This window comes from Colletotrichum gloeosporioides (assembly GCF_011800055.1).
Source record: "Colletotrichum gloeosporioides strain Lc1 chromosome Unknown consensus_1, whole genome shotgun sequence".
In the NCBI taxonomy this organism is placed as follows: domain Eukaryota; kingdom Fungi; phylum Ascomycota; class Sordariomycetes; order Glomerellales; family Glomerellaceae; genus Colletotrichum; species Colletotrichum gloeosporioides.
Window position 1 is genome coordinate 415,681 of NW_025544646.1, and position 15,360 is coordinate 431,040.

Sequence of the window (15,360 nt, forward strand, 5' to 3'; positions counted from 1 at the left end):
GTGGTGTCTTCCTGTTGTCAATCCTCCGTCGACAGTCTGTTCTGGTTTCAATATCCGTCAATACCCACCAAGAAACAGAGCCTCCCAGAGGGCATAGACAACTTGAGGATGTCGTGTTGCTCACAAACCTGACGCCTATTCGCATGAAACCATGAACGCCTCGCCACAAAGGGACGAATTGCGAATCGCATCGACAATCAGTAAATTGTCTGGCGATTGTGATACCATTTTCTACCCCTTTATGCGTGTGGTTTCGGAATGTCCACCGTGAGCCACCGCCGGCTACCTAAAGGACTTCCACATTTGAATTCGGTCTGTCGAAGAGTACAAGTAAGAATGCAGAAAGTCACTATGAAGAAACGCAACAACAATCACCTCTGATTCGTAGAACGCCGAACAACATCACTCCGAGAGATGTGTGTCATTCGAAGGTGTCGGCCGTGGTGTTCTCTTTGCAAGTCCGCAGCTATGGAAAACTTCGTAAACGCCCTCGCCGTCCCCTGCTCTCTTTGGTCTCTGGTTCTGCCAGTTTATTCTTCCTGGAATTGACAATGAAATTTCGATGTTGCGTTTGTGGCATCCTGACGAGCCCGTGAACATGGTTAGCGGAGACTGGCATCGTTGAGCTAGCGGTTTCCATCGACGGTATGCAGTGCTTCGTGGTTTGGCGGACGTCTCGCCCAATTCTGTGCGATCGAATCAAGACTTTCTTCTTCGCACCCTCTTATACAACAAGAACTCGCATCCACTTTGAAGCCGACGCAGGCCCCGACACTTGAGCTGCGAACCCCCAATATAGTGTCGCGGGCCAGTATCGGCTTTGTCTGTGATTTATAAAAAGGCAACATGACTGCCAGACATTCATTCCTCGCAGGCAATCTGTCTAGTTGATGTGGAAGAGCCAAGAAGCCGAACGCGTCGAATGGCCAAGGAGGCTCTCTGGGTGCTGCGTCGCGAATCCCCGGGTCTCCCGCAGTGGCGCAGGTGTAGTATCTGCCAGCTCTGGTCCCCTGAGACTATTCCGCTATTATTGATGCTTTATGCAAAGCAGCGACAGAACCATGACCCTAGAGTACCGCCAAATTATTTTCATCCCGAATATGCGGTGTACTATGAACCAAATCTGGTTCGTTGTGTAGCCGAGGCTGCGATGGACAAGCCGAATTTTCGGTCAGCTTCAATCTCGAAATCGGGTTAGCATGAGGCTATTTCATGTATCTCAATCTCCCAGGTTATAGATGCCTGTGATCATGCTTCACAGCGCGACAGACGAGGCCACGCAGGATAGGCCGTGATGTCTATATATTGCGAACGGGTCTTAGGAGAAGAATCTTTGCTAATTGAAGACGAGCTGATCTACACTGATTCTGAATAGGAAGATTGTGGTCAGTGGTTTGCACCTCTTGTCGTGCCTTTGTCGGAAGCGAATCAAAGAGCAAGTTACCCATGCGACTTCATGGGCCCTTGCCTCTGATTCTGTCTCATTATTTGTGTTGCAACTCTTGTGAACGCTATGGAGACGACGCTCTAGTGTAATCGAGTTGATAAATCTCGTGGTCTACAATTATTTAGTATCGGATGACCGCTTTCCATCCCATTCCTTGAAGACCGGGAGGCTATCAGATCGATTTCTGTTCAATAAGGATTCCAGGAACACAGTCAACTGACTAAAGTTTGAACTACTTACAAGACTTCCGGGCTATTATGAATCATGAAAAGGAATAATTTACTCAATTTTGTCAATCAACACGCAATGGATGGACATGTTCACGTTTCTACTCAGCTTTGAGTTTTACCTGATTACAAACTGCCAAGGGGTTTTGGAAAAGTCAATAAGATGTAAGGGCCTAACTAGAAATCTCTCAAGGTAATTTCATACGGGGTGCACGTCTTGAGACCATGCTTCCGGGTGACTATTCACCGGTGATCAGTCGATGCCAGGTGAGTTTCCCACATGACTCTCATCGTTGGCGAACGACCATCACTACCGATCGTAAGCCTCTACCGAATTATGATCGACTCCCAGCTGTCGTCGAAGCGAGACTACGTGTGAACGCCTGGCATTGTTCAAGTGAAAATTTGACAGGTAATTACCTGATATACTCCTAACGAACTTCAGCGGCCATTGCTCTTACAGCTTGCCAGATTATAAGCCACTCTTGGACAACTTGTCGTGATAGTGGAAACGAGCTTATGGAAATAAGGTGTGTCTAGTTGTGCAGCTTATAAAAAGAGTACCTCGACGGTGCTTCTAAGGATTCTGGCTTTCCTCTCAACAATGGACAGTAAAGACTATGGAATCCTACTACTTAGCTGCAATCAGCCCGTGGATACGCACAGCCAAATCATGGCAAATAGGGGGTCTCGATAGCTGAAAGCAATTGTATCTACTGCTTGGCTTTGGCTGTCTGCCCTACGATGTTACACATCCTTAATTCCGGGTTGATTCGGATAATGGAAAGAGAGACCGACTGACTTTCTGAAATTGAAATTGGCTCCTGACATGATCGTTTGTTTTGAGGCCTTCCCGCTGCCGATCAAGTCTCTCATGTCGACATTATTATATGAGAAACGTTTCCACACAAGACAAAATCGACATTTAAAGGTCTCAAGGACGCAGGCTGTTGTTCATCATTGATAAGACAGCCGCTCGGTTTGCACAAGCCTGGCGACAGAAGACAAATACTTACTCCAGATTACCGGTTACCAAGGCGGTATGACGGAGATTCCGGCAGTTCATATTTTATATTGTCTTTAGCCCCTGGCGCTCGAAAGGTATTCAGACGCAGGGCCTTGCTATCACAACTGTAGCGAATCTCTCTAAAACTTGGCCGTGTTGAGTTTCGAAGGAGAGATATAAGAAGAGTCACAGCTTCGGAGCATTGGTCCAAGTCTAGAGACTCTCGAAGAACTTGATCGTTTGCTTGGACGGCAAATTCGTTAGCCCCGGACTATAACATACCTTGATGATTCTGTGTGATCTGACTCCAACAACATCGCATCTTACACATAAGCGCATCATGACTCGCAGGTGTTGTCGAACACGGGGAAATAACCGAGCCACGAACCTTTAACAGGTTTCAAGCGTCAGTACGGTACTTCGATCCCTTCAGATAACCTAATCGTTCTAGGGCTTTTATCCTCCTCTTCGTGGAGGCCTCATAGTGAAATGGAGAAGGTATAAATACCATTGGATTCCCGAAGATTCTGTCAGTTTGGTGTGTACTCCGTCAGCGCGACTACGGCCTTACGATATCTCGTCCACCTAGCCAGACGAATATCCAGCTAATCATAATCATTATTCTCCTCCTCCAGCTTCTCGTCCAACCCAAACTCCCAGACCTCCAAGCCAGCCAAGCACTCATGCCAGTCCACTCTTGTCGCCCTCCGATGATACCATCGTGGCGTCCCAAGTAAGCCAGTAAAACTCTCTGCTTGTAACCAAAAGGCTTCACATCTTCTTCCCTTCCGTTCAATGTCGTGGTGAGATATTCTCCCTTCTGCAACGCCACCTCAGCTAGCGTAGGCAGTGACACTCCATCAATGTCCGCTGCATCCCCCAACGCGTACACATCCTTCATCGGGCTCCCATCAGGCCGCAAAACTCTCAAGTACTTGTCCGTCAGAATCCTCGGTAGTCCGTGTTCAGGCTTCTTGACATCCAGCTTCTGCACCAGCGAGCTTGCCTTGTTCCCTGTGGCCCAAATAATCAAGCCTGAAGGCAGCCTCCCATCCTCTTTCGTGATGATCCCGTCGGCCTCCACAGACGAAATGTGCGAACACGTCTTGAGCGCAATTTGCTTCCCCTCCAAACTCTGTGTCGCATACTCGCTCAATCTTGCATCAAATGTCGACAAGATTGAAGGCGCGACATCGTGGATCGTGATCGTCAACTTTCCATCCAATTGGGGGAACAAGAACCTCATCTCCTCAAACCACAGATCCCACAACTCCGCGGCCGCTTCAATCCCAATCGCTCCACCTCCCACAATCCTGATACTCAAAAGGTCTCTCTGCTCCTGCTCCGTCGTCGTCGGCAGCGACGCCTTGTCCATGATCTCCAAGATCCTTTGCTGAATCAATCGTGCATCGTTGGTCGTCTTCAGGAAGAAAGCATGCTTGCTCGCACCTGGCGTCCCAAAGTCCTGGATATCGCACCCAGGCGCGATGCATAGCTTGTCGTACTCCACGTCGAAGAACTCGGGCTCCTCGTCGTCGCCCTTGATGTGCGTGTCGGACTTGCACCGGATGACCCGCTTCTCAAAGTCAATGTCTTCGGCGAAGGCCTTGTAGTAGCTCATGTCCGTCCGGCTCTTGCGGCGGACCGGCTCCTCCGCCATGCGAAAGTTGAAGAGGCCGCATGCCGCGCTGGCGAGGAGCGGGGTGTACTGGATCGTGCGGATTGGCGATATCACCTTTACGGTGTATTTCGAGAGGTCAATCTTTTGGGTCAGGGTGAAGCCGCCCCAGCCGGAGCCAATGACCGCGAGAACAGGCTTCTTCGAGTCGACCATTTTCGTGCTGTATGTTGAGATTGCTCCTTTCGCAACAAAGTGGCCCTGTCCAGCCACCCGCCTACTTATGTTTCCCCCTCATTCTTAACGGACGGAGCTTCAGCATCGCAAGCTTGACGTCACGCGTTTTACGGTTTTGCGATAGTTCCTGGCAAATGTGGTGGTCGACTGCGGAGTAGCTATTTCACTTTCGGGACGTCATCGACTTTCGGGAAATGGAGATGTTACATTTCAGGCAGTTTAGCTAGCGACTTAGCCGCTTTGATTGGTCGCAGCTGTTTGTCAGCTTGTAGATGGCAGATGCCGGGAGATCTCCGTGGCTGAATACCGAGATCCAGAATTGACGAGAATCCGATTTATGGAGAACACGGAAAGCCGGCATCACGAACTTCTGCCTCTGCCACAGGAAAGCGCCCCCAAAAAGATTGGTCTTGGAAATACACTTGCGGGGTGCATAGGAGCTAGATCCTTGGCAAAGGCAATTCACCATTGAAACCATCGTTAATACTATCAGCATGGTGATACCTAGTCTAAGGTACTAAAACGATACGTACATCTTACACACAGCCAACGCTTACAGGCCCTCGGGAGCCTGGGCATATTTCCTCCAAATGGGATCATTCAGCAGCCTCTCCATTGCTTCATGCTCAACACCCACAAAAACCTCGATGCCGCCCTTCTTCGGGTCCGGCAGCACAATCTGCATCGTGTGCGTGACACCCACAGATGGCGGGCGGACAGCAAGGATCTTCTCACCGAATGCAGAGCCCCACTCAATATCGTAGAAGGGCAACTCGCGCCATGATGACTGCAGCATATGGTTACCAGGCATGTCAAGGAACATGGTCGGCGCGAGCCTAGTCACATCCTGGAGCCTCTCGACCAGCGCATTGAGACTGTCAAGATAGACATCTTCGGTCTTGGCTACGGCGCGGCGGACGCAGATGGCCAGGTCGGCGAGCGTTGCTTCGCTTTCCGGAGATACAACCTCGCGAAGATTGAGAACGGCCGGTGCGAAGCCAAGGATGTTGCCGATGGTGTGCTTGTGCACGGGTACGCCTGCTCTCCGGCGCGCATCAAGAGCGATGCCCATCACGGAGGGTGAAGGGGTCGGGTCTTCAGAAACAGGGCGGATTTTGGTGCTGTGCTGCGCTGACATTGTCGCGCGCCAGATAAGCGCCGACAGAGCGTCATTGGTGGTGATGTACTCTGGAATGCCTTCTCGACCCTTGAAGAGCTTGGCGTTGATGGGAGATGCATCGGCCTTGAGAGCAGCTAGGGCAGAGGGAGAGAAGTACCAGACGTGGCCATGATGGATGTCTGAGGCGAGCTTGGGTGGCACACCAGGGGGAGTGAAAGGGAGCTCGATGTACTCTGCATGATCTTCCGGGCGGCCGGGCTGGGCACCGGTAGACTTCATCATCTTGCTTCTGTCCTCTACGGGGACGTCGGCCGGGTTGGTGATTGGAATGCTTTGCAGGCGTCGGACTTCCTCGGCGAGGAGCTCGGTGAACTTGTAGGCCGTTGTGCCGTCTGCGTAGGCGTGTAGGAAGAGCATGTTGAGAAGGAGACCTCCCCTGATGAAGTTGGCTTGCATCCAAGTGACGTTCAGCCTGTCGCCAGCCTGAGGCCATTCGCCACCCATTCCGCGACGGCAGACCTTCTCGGGGCGGAGTGCCGAAGAAGGGAACCCGCGGGCCTTAAGCTCAGCGAAGGTAGGAAAGGCCTCGTCGTCACGGAGATCCTTAGCAAGGAAGTCCTCGATCTCGTCACCGTAGTGGCGGAGCTTGAGAAGACCTGATTGCTTGGAGTCCTCAAGGGGCACGACCTCACAGCCGGCGATAGGGACATGATCCTTCATGGCCTTGTAGGCAGTCTTCAGGATGTGTGTAAGGTGGTCGGCATCGTAGTTGTCGGGCAGCTCAAAGTGATAGATGCAGCGAATCCATCCCTTGGGGCCGATCTGCTCGACGGGGAGAAGGGGAGGGGCAAGGTCGAGCTTCGTCTCAGTCGGCGGGGGGATCTCCGTGGCTGTTGTGGTCGAGACAATCTTCTCAGGGAGAGGCTGGGCATCGTTCACCAGACTAAGCTCAGTGAGTCCCGGTGCCATCTTGAGAAACTCAGAAAGAATTCAAAACTTCAAAATAGAATGAGATGTCTACAAGACCCAGAGTGTAGAGTATGATCGATACAAGATAGCTCAGATGTCTCTGGAGAGCATGGGACGATGGGCTTTTGAAGAAGTGAGCTCTCATCACTGGTCTATCATCTCAACTGGAACTTCGATGCCAAAGGAATTTTCCGTCGCTCGTATGATAGTTTCTACCGACCTGGTCGCGTTTTGCAGCTCGGGCGGCGTAGTACATGCAGTTCAGGGGAACCAACATCGTCAGGCCCGGCCAGATTGCAGCGTCTCAATCGCTGCACTCTAGTTGAAATGTGATTACAGGCTGTACGTATTCGCTATCCCAAACAGGCAAATGCCTCGTTCCTCCGTTGTTTGCTCATTACAAAAAGGGACTCCATGCCGATCGACCTTCGAGGATGACAATATGGTCGCGATATCCCTTGACAATCGCTCGGATTTTTCGGGGTTTGAAAGCGCGATCACAGGACAGCGTGCCTGAACCGGCTTGTCGAAGATGGCCGTTGAATATCTAGACCGTTGCTAGCGCTGTCCGGCCTGTCGATGCTTGCGAGTTCACTCACTTAAACGTAATGATAAGTGGAGTTTTTGCAGCTCGACACTTGCCGGTACACATGGTAGGTATGTTGGGCCTGTTGGTGTTGAATGCAAGTTGCTCCCGGCTTCCCGACGTGCCGAGGCGCAAGGACCCAGGCATCGAGCATACCGTTACAAAAAGGTGCTGACCGGACCGGATGGCTTGCAGATGGGTGCCGCGGAAGCTTCCTAGGGCGCATATTCGCCTCGGTGTGTTTCTGAAAACTCGGACTTCTTACCTGTTGTGATGCGCTAAAGGAGACAATGCACTTTTCAGGCGAGCGTTGGATGATATGTGGACCCTGGAAATGCCTGGTAATAAGACGTTGGTGTTGTGTTGGTTCCTCGCTGTTCAAATCGGCTGACGCGATTGGGTCGCTTTCTCCTGGATGGCCTGAAAGGAACTCCATCGAGACAAGTGGAGAATACTTGCACAGACAGCCGCATCCTTCCCGCTGGAAGATGAAGGTGGCTCTCGTGAAGGCTCGGGTTCTCGCGGATATCCCGAGTTCAGTGGGAACAGCCTCAGACAGGAAAGAGTGACAGTTTGCTACCGCTGGAAAGGTGGGTATGCGAGGACCTACGAACACGAAGAAGGCATGATCGTCTTCATGGGAAGAATACTTGTTCGGATGCTGCCCCAACAAGGCCCTAGGTCTTCGACCAACTGCTCAATCAATCATTCTACTTATCTAACAGATCTTTTCGGCAACAACCAGGCCGTCTCGGCCTCCAAGGGCTAATCGGTGCCCGAGACTTGGGTATCGTAATATGCATGCGGCACAGCTGAAGATCTTTCTATCTTATTGCAGAATCGTACTACTGTTGGATGTTTGCCAACGGATTTTCCTCTCCGCTACCCATGCGTTCGTGAAGCAAACATACACGTAACTGCTAGCCCCCTGGTCTAGCGCCAACATGTCTTGCAAAAGTCCTTGAGACAACCGAGGCAATTGAAGACTTTTGTGAAGTTATCCAAGCAAGAGGCGAAGCTGAAATGCAATGTGGAACGAACAGAGTTATGTTATGTCAATTCGGAGGCTCCGTGTCGATACAGCCAGCCACAATCATGGGGAAGTGCGGGTTGGCTTAAGAGCGACTCAGATCTTCGCTAAAACGTTGTGGTAAGCGGAGAATTTTGGTTGGCTTCTTTCCACTCTAACATTCCGCTCAAATGTCATTTTGAAGCTCCCCCTTTCTCCCCGTCTTTCTTCTCCCTTGGCGAGGAGAACCTGCCACTCGACAAAACTCTTCATAGATCATACCAGCATGACCGTCGACCCAGATATCGTGGCTATCTTTGGAGAGGCGCCGGCGGGACTCGACCTAGATGAGCAAATCGTGACCTCTTACAACGTTGCGGTATGCATCGTTCTGGGCCTTGCGGCCGCATCAGTCGCGCTTCGCTTTTACGTGCGCTGCGTCAAGGGGTCGAAACTTTGGTACGATGATTGGGCAATCTTTCTCAGCGTTGTAAGTTGAGTTTTGCCCCTGTTCTGAGGAATCGGTTGGAAGATATTGACCGCTATTCCTTGCCATTCTAGTTCTTATGCGCAGCGACGACGTTTATGACCATCTTGGGTGAGTAGCCCAGATAACCCTTTTTCGTCCATGAGATCACGCGACACAAGAACCATCTAACATGAAAAGCCGGGAGCTATGGCGCCGGAGAACACATCTGGTCGAGCAACATCTCGCGTTTCGTGACACTATTGAAGGTATGCTGGGGCAGGTTTTGTTTGTCATTCATTCATTATTCAGGTCACTGACGTTAGTCCCTGATCAGATCGTGTATGCCGAGCCCTACGTGTACGCAACCGCCGTCACTTCGACAAAAGTTAGCATCCTTCTTCTCTACCGTCGCCTTTTTCATTCCAAGACTGGCCTAGGTCAGCTATACTCGATAATGTTCTGGACCGCGACCTTCCTTACCAGTACATATCCATTCATACTTTGGATTACCATGGCCTGTGCCTGTCGTCCGGTTTCATTCTACTGGACTCAATATCTGGGGGAGAAGGGAAGCTGCATCAATGTCAGCTTGTTCTTCCTTCTTCTAGGCATCGTCAACATGTTCAACGACATCGTCATATTGCTGGTACCCGTGCCTCGTATCTGGGGACTGCATATGAACAAGCGGACTAAGACTTCCATTATTGGTATCATGCTTCTGGGCGGCTTGTATGTTCTCCTCACTTCCAGCCTTGAATGACATGTTTGCTGACAATCGATTACAGTGTTTGCGTTGCAAGTGTCGTGCGTATTTACTACCTCAATGGCTTGTTCCAGAACATCGACGTCACATGGTGGATGGGTCCCTCCTTTGCCTGGTCTAGCCTTGAGCCTTCCGTCGCCATCATCTCCGCTTGCTTACCAACATTCGCCCCATTATTCCGCATGGGTCGGAACAAGTCCTCAAAGAGTCCATCCTATCCGTACGCAGGAGAGCGTAGCGATGGTATCTCAGGTAACGGGGGGCAACGCAGCCGCAATGCTCACGGCAGTCAGCTTGCAAGAGCAAGTGTGGGTGGCTTTGGTCTGAGCCGAAGCCCAGCGGGACATACAAGGCTTGAGGATGATGAGGTCGAGCTGACTTGCAAGGTGACTTCTGGGGATACGGTCTCGAGTCATGGTGCTGAGAGCAAAGGTAGCTCTGACTATGAGCGATGGATTGTCGTCAGGACTCAGGTATCTGTAGTTTCACAGAAACAAAAAGACAAACTCCACGAGAAATAGAACATGCCTACCTAGGAGCTGATACTATGAACCTAGTGAAAAGTATATCTTGAGTGCCATGCAACTCATAAGTTAAGCTTTGAAGCCATGCAATATCATCCTAATTGACCTTACCTGGACTTCGAACCTGCCTTGCCTGCCGTTATATTATGATGGCTCTAAAAGCCACGAATCCTTGCAAGCATACCGGAACAAAAGGATTCACTCATCACTTGTGTACTTACGGAAAGAAACGCGGCTCCCAAAAGTGGTACTTATGAGACTTCAAGGTTACGCGTCTATCAATAGGTATGTGACACAACGCGAAGGTTCACTGAGGCCAACTGGAGTTAGAGGTCAAAAGATGGATTACTGAAATCTGGCCACTTTATTTGGTGTGTTACCTGCGCTCTAAATGTAACCTAGAAGCGACGACGATGATAGAATCTAACGACGACGACGACGGTAAAGTGATTAGAGTATAGCCACAGGAAAAGTAGTCGCTCTAGCACAGGAAAAATAAGCGGTCTCTAAAGTAATTCTCAGATGCTGTGCTATTAACACAAGCTGCTGGAAGTGGACTTACTCTCAGTGGCTCAAATTCAAGCTAAATCCCCAAACCTCGACATTCTCTATGAGATTGAGTTGACCGAGGAAAGTCGAGAACAGATAGCCTGGCTGAGGTTGAGAGAATTGTTTGATTACAACGGTCGAAGACCTGAAAATCTGGTATGTCACGAATCGCTGTTTTTGCGGTAAGTACACCTAACTTTCCTATATCTACGTCGCCGAAAATTCGCTTTTATGAGCCGCTGTTGTCCTCTCTTGAGTCTTGAGACTGACTTTTTAGAATTTTCAGATAATTTTCGATTACAAAACATGTAAGAGAGAACACAATTTTGGAGGTCTCAACCGGTGTGTCATCTCATGCACAGAGTCGCGGTGCCCATTTGGGGGCCGAAGTAATGCGACGCCACCACCCCTGCTTGCTGTTGGTGGGAAACTTGGCATCTGTAACATCAGATCGACCAGGGGAATGACGTCGCACTCAATATTGAACATGGGAGTTGGCCTCCAGGCCACAGCATTCGATCGATTTACAGTGTATTCTAGACTGCTTTAAAAGGGAGTTTTGTTCACCATGGTTTGGGGCGTTCTATCCAGGCTGCGATGCGTGCAAATGCTAGAATGAAACCTCGAGTGGAATGGAGACATAGGTCAAATGAAGCTGATTCAACCACAGCATTATGTTGTTTTGCTTGTCCGGGTATCATTCCGTGAGCCATATTTGCCGTCTGTTTGAACAGGCCAGACAGACGAGGTGCCATAGTACCAGCTTTGAGCACAACATAAGCACCATATTGACATCTAAAAACTTTACCGCAGCTTCTGCTTTGGGTTCCATGATTCCAATGAGTATCCACTCTATCCAACAAGCAAGTCCGCTTATGAAGCCCTTACTTCCAAGAAGGGGCATCAAGATAACTCCCAACGCAACCTCCTCTATCCGGACTAGCGCCAGAAAGTTCTCCTTTCAACTCCAATGTCCTTTTTCTCATCGGAAGCTTTTCACATCCTTCAGCGACGTCGGAGACGCATGAACGGAAGCCGCGGGGGCGAAATTTAAAGAAGGTCACATCCTTAAGGCTGTGCTTAGTGGGTCACTCGAGGTTGGTAACCTGTCATCGGAAGGTCTTGAAAATTTGTCAGTCGCTAAAGTCTGGAACTCGGCCTTGGCAACCATAAACACTCTTATGTCCACTGCTATTGCCAGCATGTCATTCTTAAGTCAGCCTGGTCAAGCTCGATGGGCTTCTTGAGCCATTCAAGTTGACCGCTCCGGCGTCACGCGTGCCTGCATATGGCCACGCAGGAGAAGGTTGCCGAGCAGCGGCCTGCAGCAGACTGGGTAGAGCAAGATTTGGCGACATGGCTCAGCTCGTTGGGAGTTCGATTACCCGGTCTGCTTGAATTCTGATTGATCACGGGCTCCGTCTTGCACCGCCTATCTCCACGTAGCCGTACTAATTCGGCGACGGTCCGAATATGAGGCATTTTTACGCGAGGCATTCGGGCAGTCAGCCAAGACAATACACGACCAAGAAACGACAAAGTTTTCCCGCGATCGTCCGCGTCCAGTTGCCTGATTCACTGGGCTCTCGTGTAGGGCCTCCACACTGGAGTATGCTTATATTATCAGATCCACAGAACAGGTGCCATCGTTGCCTTTCCGAGTTAGTACCCTCCGGTTCTGCGGAGTGTTTCCCAGTACCGAGACAAGGTACTTGAATAAGATTATCAATCTCATCTTATCAATCGTTCACATATTTAAGATGTAAGCCAACATCATGACGTTGTTTTCTTCCTCAAGCTCTTGGTTGAGTGTCTTGCCATTCCTTTCTTTGCATCGTCATCCGGCATCATGAAGTTCATTACTCTGAGCTCCGCGCTTCTGGCGCTGGGCGAGACGGCCGCTGCTCGCATGTACGCCCGCGACAATGCCACGACCACCCGCAACACCACCTACGACTACATTGTCGCTGGAGGTGGAACCGCTGGTATTGTCGCAGCTGAGAAGCTCGCCACCTCCGGTCGCAGCGTTCTCCTCCTTGAGCGTGGCGGACGTTCCTTCTACATGACCGGCAACAACAAGACGATGCCATGGAACAGCACCGTCACCATGTACGATGTTCCCGGCATGGCCGACCACACCGGCGCGTCTCCCGATCTGCAGTACTGCAGAGATCTTGCCATTGCGGCGGGATGCCTCCTCGGTGGCTCAACCATGCTCAACGCACTCATGTTCGTCAGGCCCCGCGCCGCGGACTTCGCGTCTTGGCCCGAGGAGTGGCACTGGGAGAACGGCATCGCCGATGCGGCCGCTGAGTTCTACGAGCGCCTTCCCGGTACCACCTTGGCTTCGGAGGACGGCAAGCGCTACGATGACGGCGCTTTCGAGATCATGTCTCGCTTCTTGGATGCCAACGGCTGGAGCGAGCAGGATGCCCTGAACGACGTTGAGGCTAAGGAGTTGATGTACTCCCACCCTCCCTGGTCGGTAAGTAAAGACGCTCTTCAAAAAGTTCAAGTCCAATCTAACAATGTTTAGATCGCCCACGGCCTCCGTGACAGCCCCGTTCGCGCTATCCTCCCCGACGCCGAGGCCCTCTCCAACTTCCACCTCGAGCTTAACACCAAGGTCCTCCGTGCCATCCGTGAGGGAGGCCTGGTCACCGGCATCGAGGTTGAGCACGACAGCGGTGCCCGTGAGATCATCAACCTGGCCAAGGGCGGATCCCTGGTCCTGGCTGCCGGCTCCCACTCCACTCCCCGTGTCCTCTTCAACTCCGGCATCGGCCCTGCCGCACAAATCGAGATTGTTGCTTCCGGCAACACCAACATCCAGCTTCCTCCCAAGGAGCAGTGGATTGAGCTTCCTGTCGGCGAGAACCTCAAGGACCATGCCATCGCTACCGTCACCTTCACCACCAAGGACAAGCTTGTTGCCCTCCCCAGTACCGCTTGGACCAGCCCCGACCAGACCTCCATCGACCTCTTCGCCCAGGGTAGCGGTCTCATGGCTCAGTCTGGTCAGCGCCTGAACTTCTGGACTTCCGTCAACACCACCGATGGCGCTACCCGTCACATCCAGGGTACCGTTCGTGCTGATGCCAACAACACCATTGGCGTCAAGGTCTACCTCACCCACGGTACCACCTCCGTCGGCACCGTCGAGATCACGCCTGAGGGAGCTACCAACATGACCCAGAAGCCTCTCCTGCACACCGAGGGTGACGTTGAGGCTCTGACCACCATGGTTGACACCCTCCTCCAGTACGCCCGCAAGCCTGACAGCATTCTGAGTGTTCCTGAGAACGCCACTGCCGAGGCTCTTGTTGCTGCGGCCGGCAGCGGTAGCCACTACCTTGGCACCACCCAGATGGGTTCTTCCAACGACGGCAAGAGCGTCGTCGACCCCAACACCAAGGTTTGGGGTACTGAGAACCTGTTCGTTGTTGATGGAAGCATGCACCCCGAGGTTCCTACTGGTAATACTCAGGCTCCCATTATGGTCGCTGCTGCGTATGCTGCGAAGAGAATCTTGGCCCTCGAGGCTTAGTCTCAATATGTAGCCGTAGTGTAATGTATTAATAAATTTCCATAGAGTAGCACATTGACCAATCTTGAGTTAGAGAAAAGCCTATGAGTACAGATCAGAAGAACACCTAGTACTGAGCGTAAACAAAAACTCTCGTTGGATGATTTCGTCCTAGATCTGATGTCAAAAACTAAATGTTCAGGCCACCCAAGCAATTTAAGAGCTGGGTTTGCCCTTACTCAACTGACGGGGAGGACCATGGCATGGGCTAGGACAATTTCCGTTACCATGTCGACAAAACCCTCTCTAGAGGAAGGACGACGTGCTGCCACATATCCTCCAAACAACCAGGGCTTCCTACGCCCTTGGCAGGGCTGCGGAAGCACAAAAGACACCATGCGATTGCATCCGCAAGGGACTTTCCAAATTTCGGCTCAACATCTTCTTGCCACTTCCAAGCCGTACACAAGTCTGTGATCGCTTGCGAAGTACTATCTTTGAGCATTATGGAATGTGTCGGATGGCTCTCCAGCTTCTCCCCAAAGAGGAGCTCGAGGAGGATGATTCCGAGGGGGAAAAGATTTGATCGTCCTTGGGCTTCAACTGCAAGAGCTTTCGACTGCTTCAAAGTTTTTAGCAGACACTCATGCATAGCGTATGGTTGCAATGACGTTGAATCGGGGTCTCGTAGTAGACTGAGGTCTTCAGGGGACCAAGAAGCGGAAAGCCAAGGTGAAGCTCCCACACTGGCCACAAGAACCACTGTTGAAAGCCCAACGCGCAGTCTTTCCGCGCGATACATTTGAGTACGAATAACCGAGTCCAGCGTTTCGACTTCGCAGAGTTGCGAGGGCTGCTGCCACGGGGCTGAATGAAGGTAAATGCGCTGATTATTGTTCGACTTCAAGAATCCGAGACAAGGCTTAACAGGCCTGCCACTGATAGCCGCACACATACTTTAAATTGGTGTTGAGTCGCCACAGTGCTTGGATTCTCTATAAAACTCCCCGCCGGCTAGGTTGAAGCGGACCTTGCTGCTTGTGTCTAGAGCTTCCCTGCAAATATTCAATCGCAATTACAGTCTGTTACGTTAATAGCGTCCGCCCCTCCTTTTTACTGAAATTACGCACGTATAATCCCTATATATATATAAAAATTTACTTAATACTATATAGATACTTATAATATAGTAATTAACCTATTTTAATAGCTTTAATTAATTTATTCCTATTAAATCTTATTATCTAAAGGTATTATAATACCTCCTAAATACTACTATATAGCTTAATAAGTAAATAATAACCTATCTA

General features: G+C 50.9%; 5 protein-coding genes across 5 annotated transcripts; 2 read left to right on the top strand and 3 right to left on the bottom strand.

Annotated features, from left to right (window-relative positions):
* Positions 1-3,239: 3,239 nt before the first annotated feature.
* GCG54_00009898 (uncharacterized protein) lies at positions 3,240-4,514 on the bottom strand (the record flags this gene model as incomplete). The annotated part of the gene is made up of 1 exon (XM_045409835.1): positions 3,240-4,514. One exon carries the CDS (start codon positions 4,512-4,514, stop codon positions 3,240-3,242), a length of 1,275 nt encoding a protein of 424 aa, XP_045271372.1.
* A 574-nt stretch (positions 4,515-5,088) lies between these two features.
* Positions 5,089-6,624, bottom strand: GCG54_00009899 (uncharacterized protein; the record flags this gene model as incomplete). The annotated part of the gene is made up of 1 exon (XM_045409836.1): positions 5,089-6,624. One exon carries the CDS (start codon positions 6,622-6,624, stop codon positions 5,089-5,091), a length of 1,536 nt encoding a protein of 511 aa, XP_045271373.1.
* A 1,881-nt stretch (positions 6,625-8,505) lies between these two features.
* On the top strand, positions 8,506-9,972 carry GCG54_00009900 (uncharacterized protein; the record flags this gene model as incomplete). The annotated part of the gene is made up of 5 exons (XM_045409837.1): positions 8,506-8,709; positions 8,781-8,817; positions 8,887-8,954; positions 9,023-9,417; positions 9,474-9,972. The coding sequence occupies 5 exons, from the start codon at positions 8,506-8,508 to the stop codon at positions 9,970-9,972; spliced, it is 1,203 nt and encodes a 400-aa protein (XP_045271374.1).
* A 2,401-nt stretch (positions 9,973-12,373) lies between these two features.
* On the top strand, positions 12,374-14,071 carry GCG54_00009901 (Cellobiose dehydrogenase; the record flags this gene model as incomplete). Its single annotated transcript, XM_045409838.1, has 2 exons — positions 12,374-13,009; positions 13,061-14,071. The coding sequence occupies 2 exons, from the start codon at positions 12,374-12,376 to the stop codon at positions 14,069-14,071; spliced, it is 1,647 nt and encodes a 548-aa protein (XP_045271375.1).
* A 262-nt stretch (positions 14,072-14,333) lies between these two features.
* Positions 14,334-14,555, bottom strand: GCG54_00009902 (uncharacterized protein; the record flags this gene model as incomplete). The annotated part of the gene is made up of 1 exon (XM_045409839.1): positions 14,334-14,555. One exon carries the CDS (start codon positions 14,553-14,555, stop codon positions 14,334-14,336), a length of 222 nt encoding a protein of 73 aa, XP_045271376.1.
* Between the last annotated feature and the right edge of the window lie 805 nt (positions 14,556-15,360).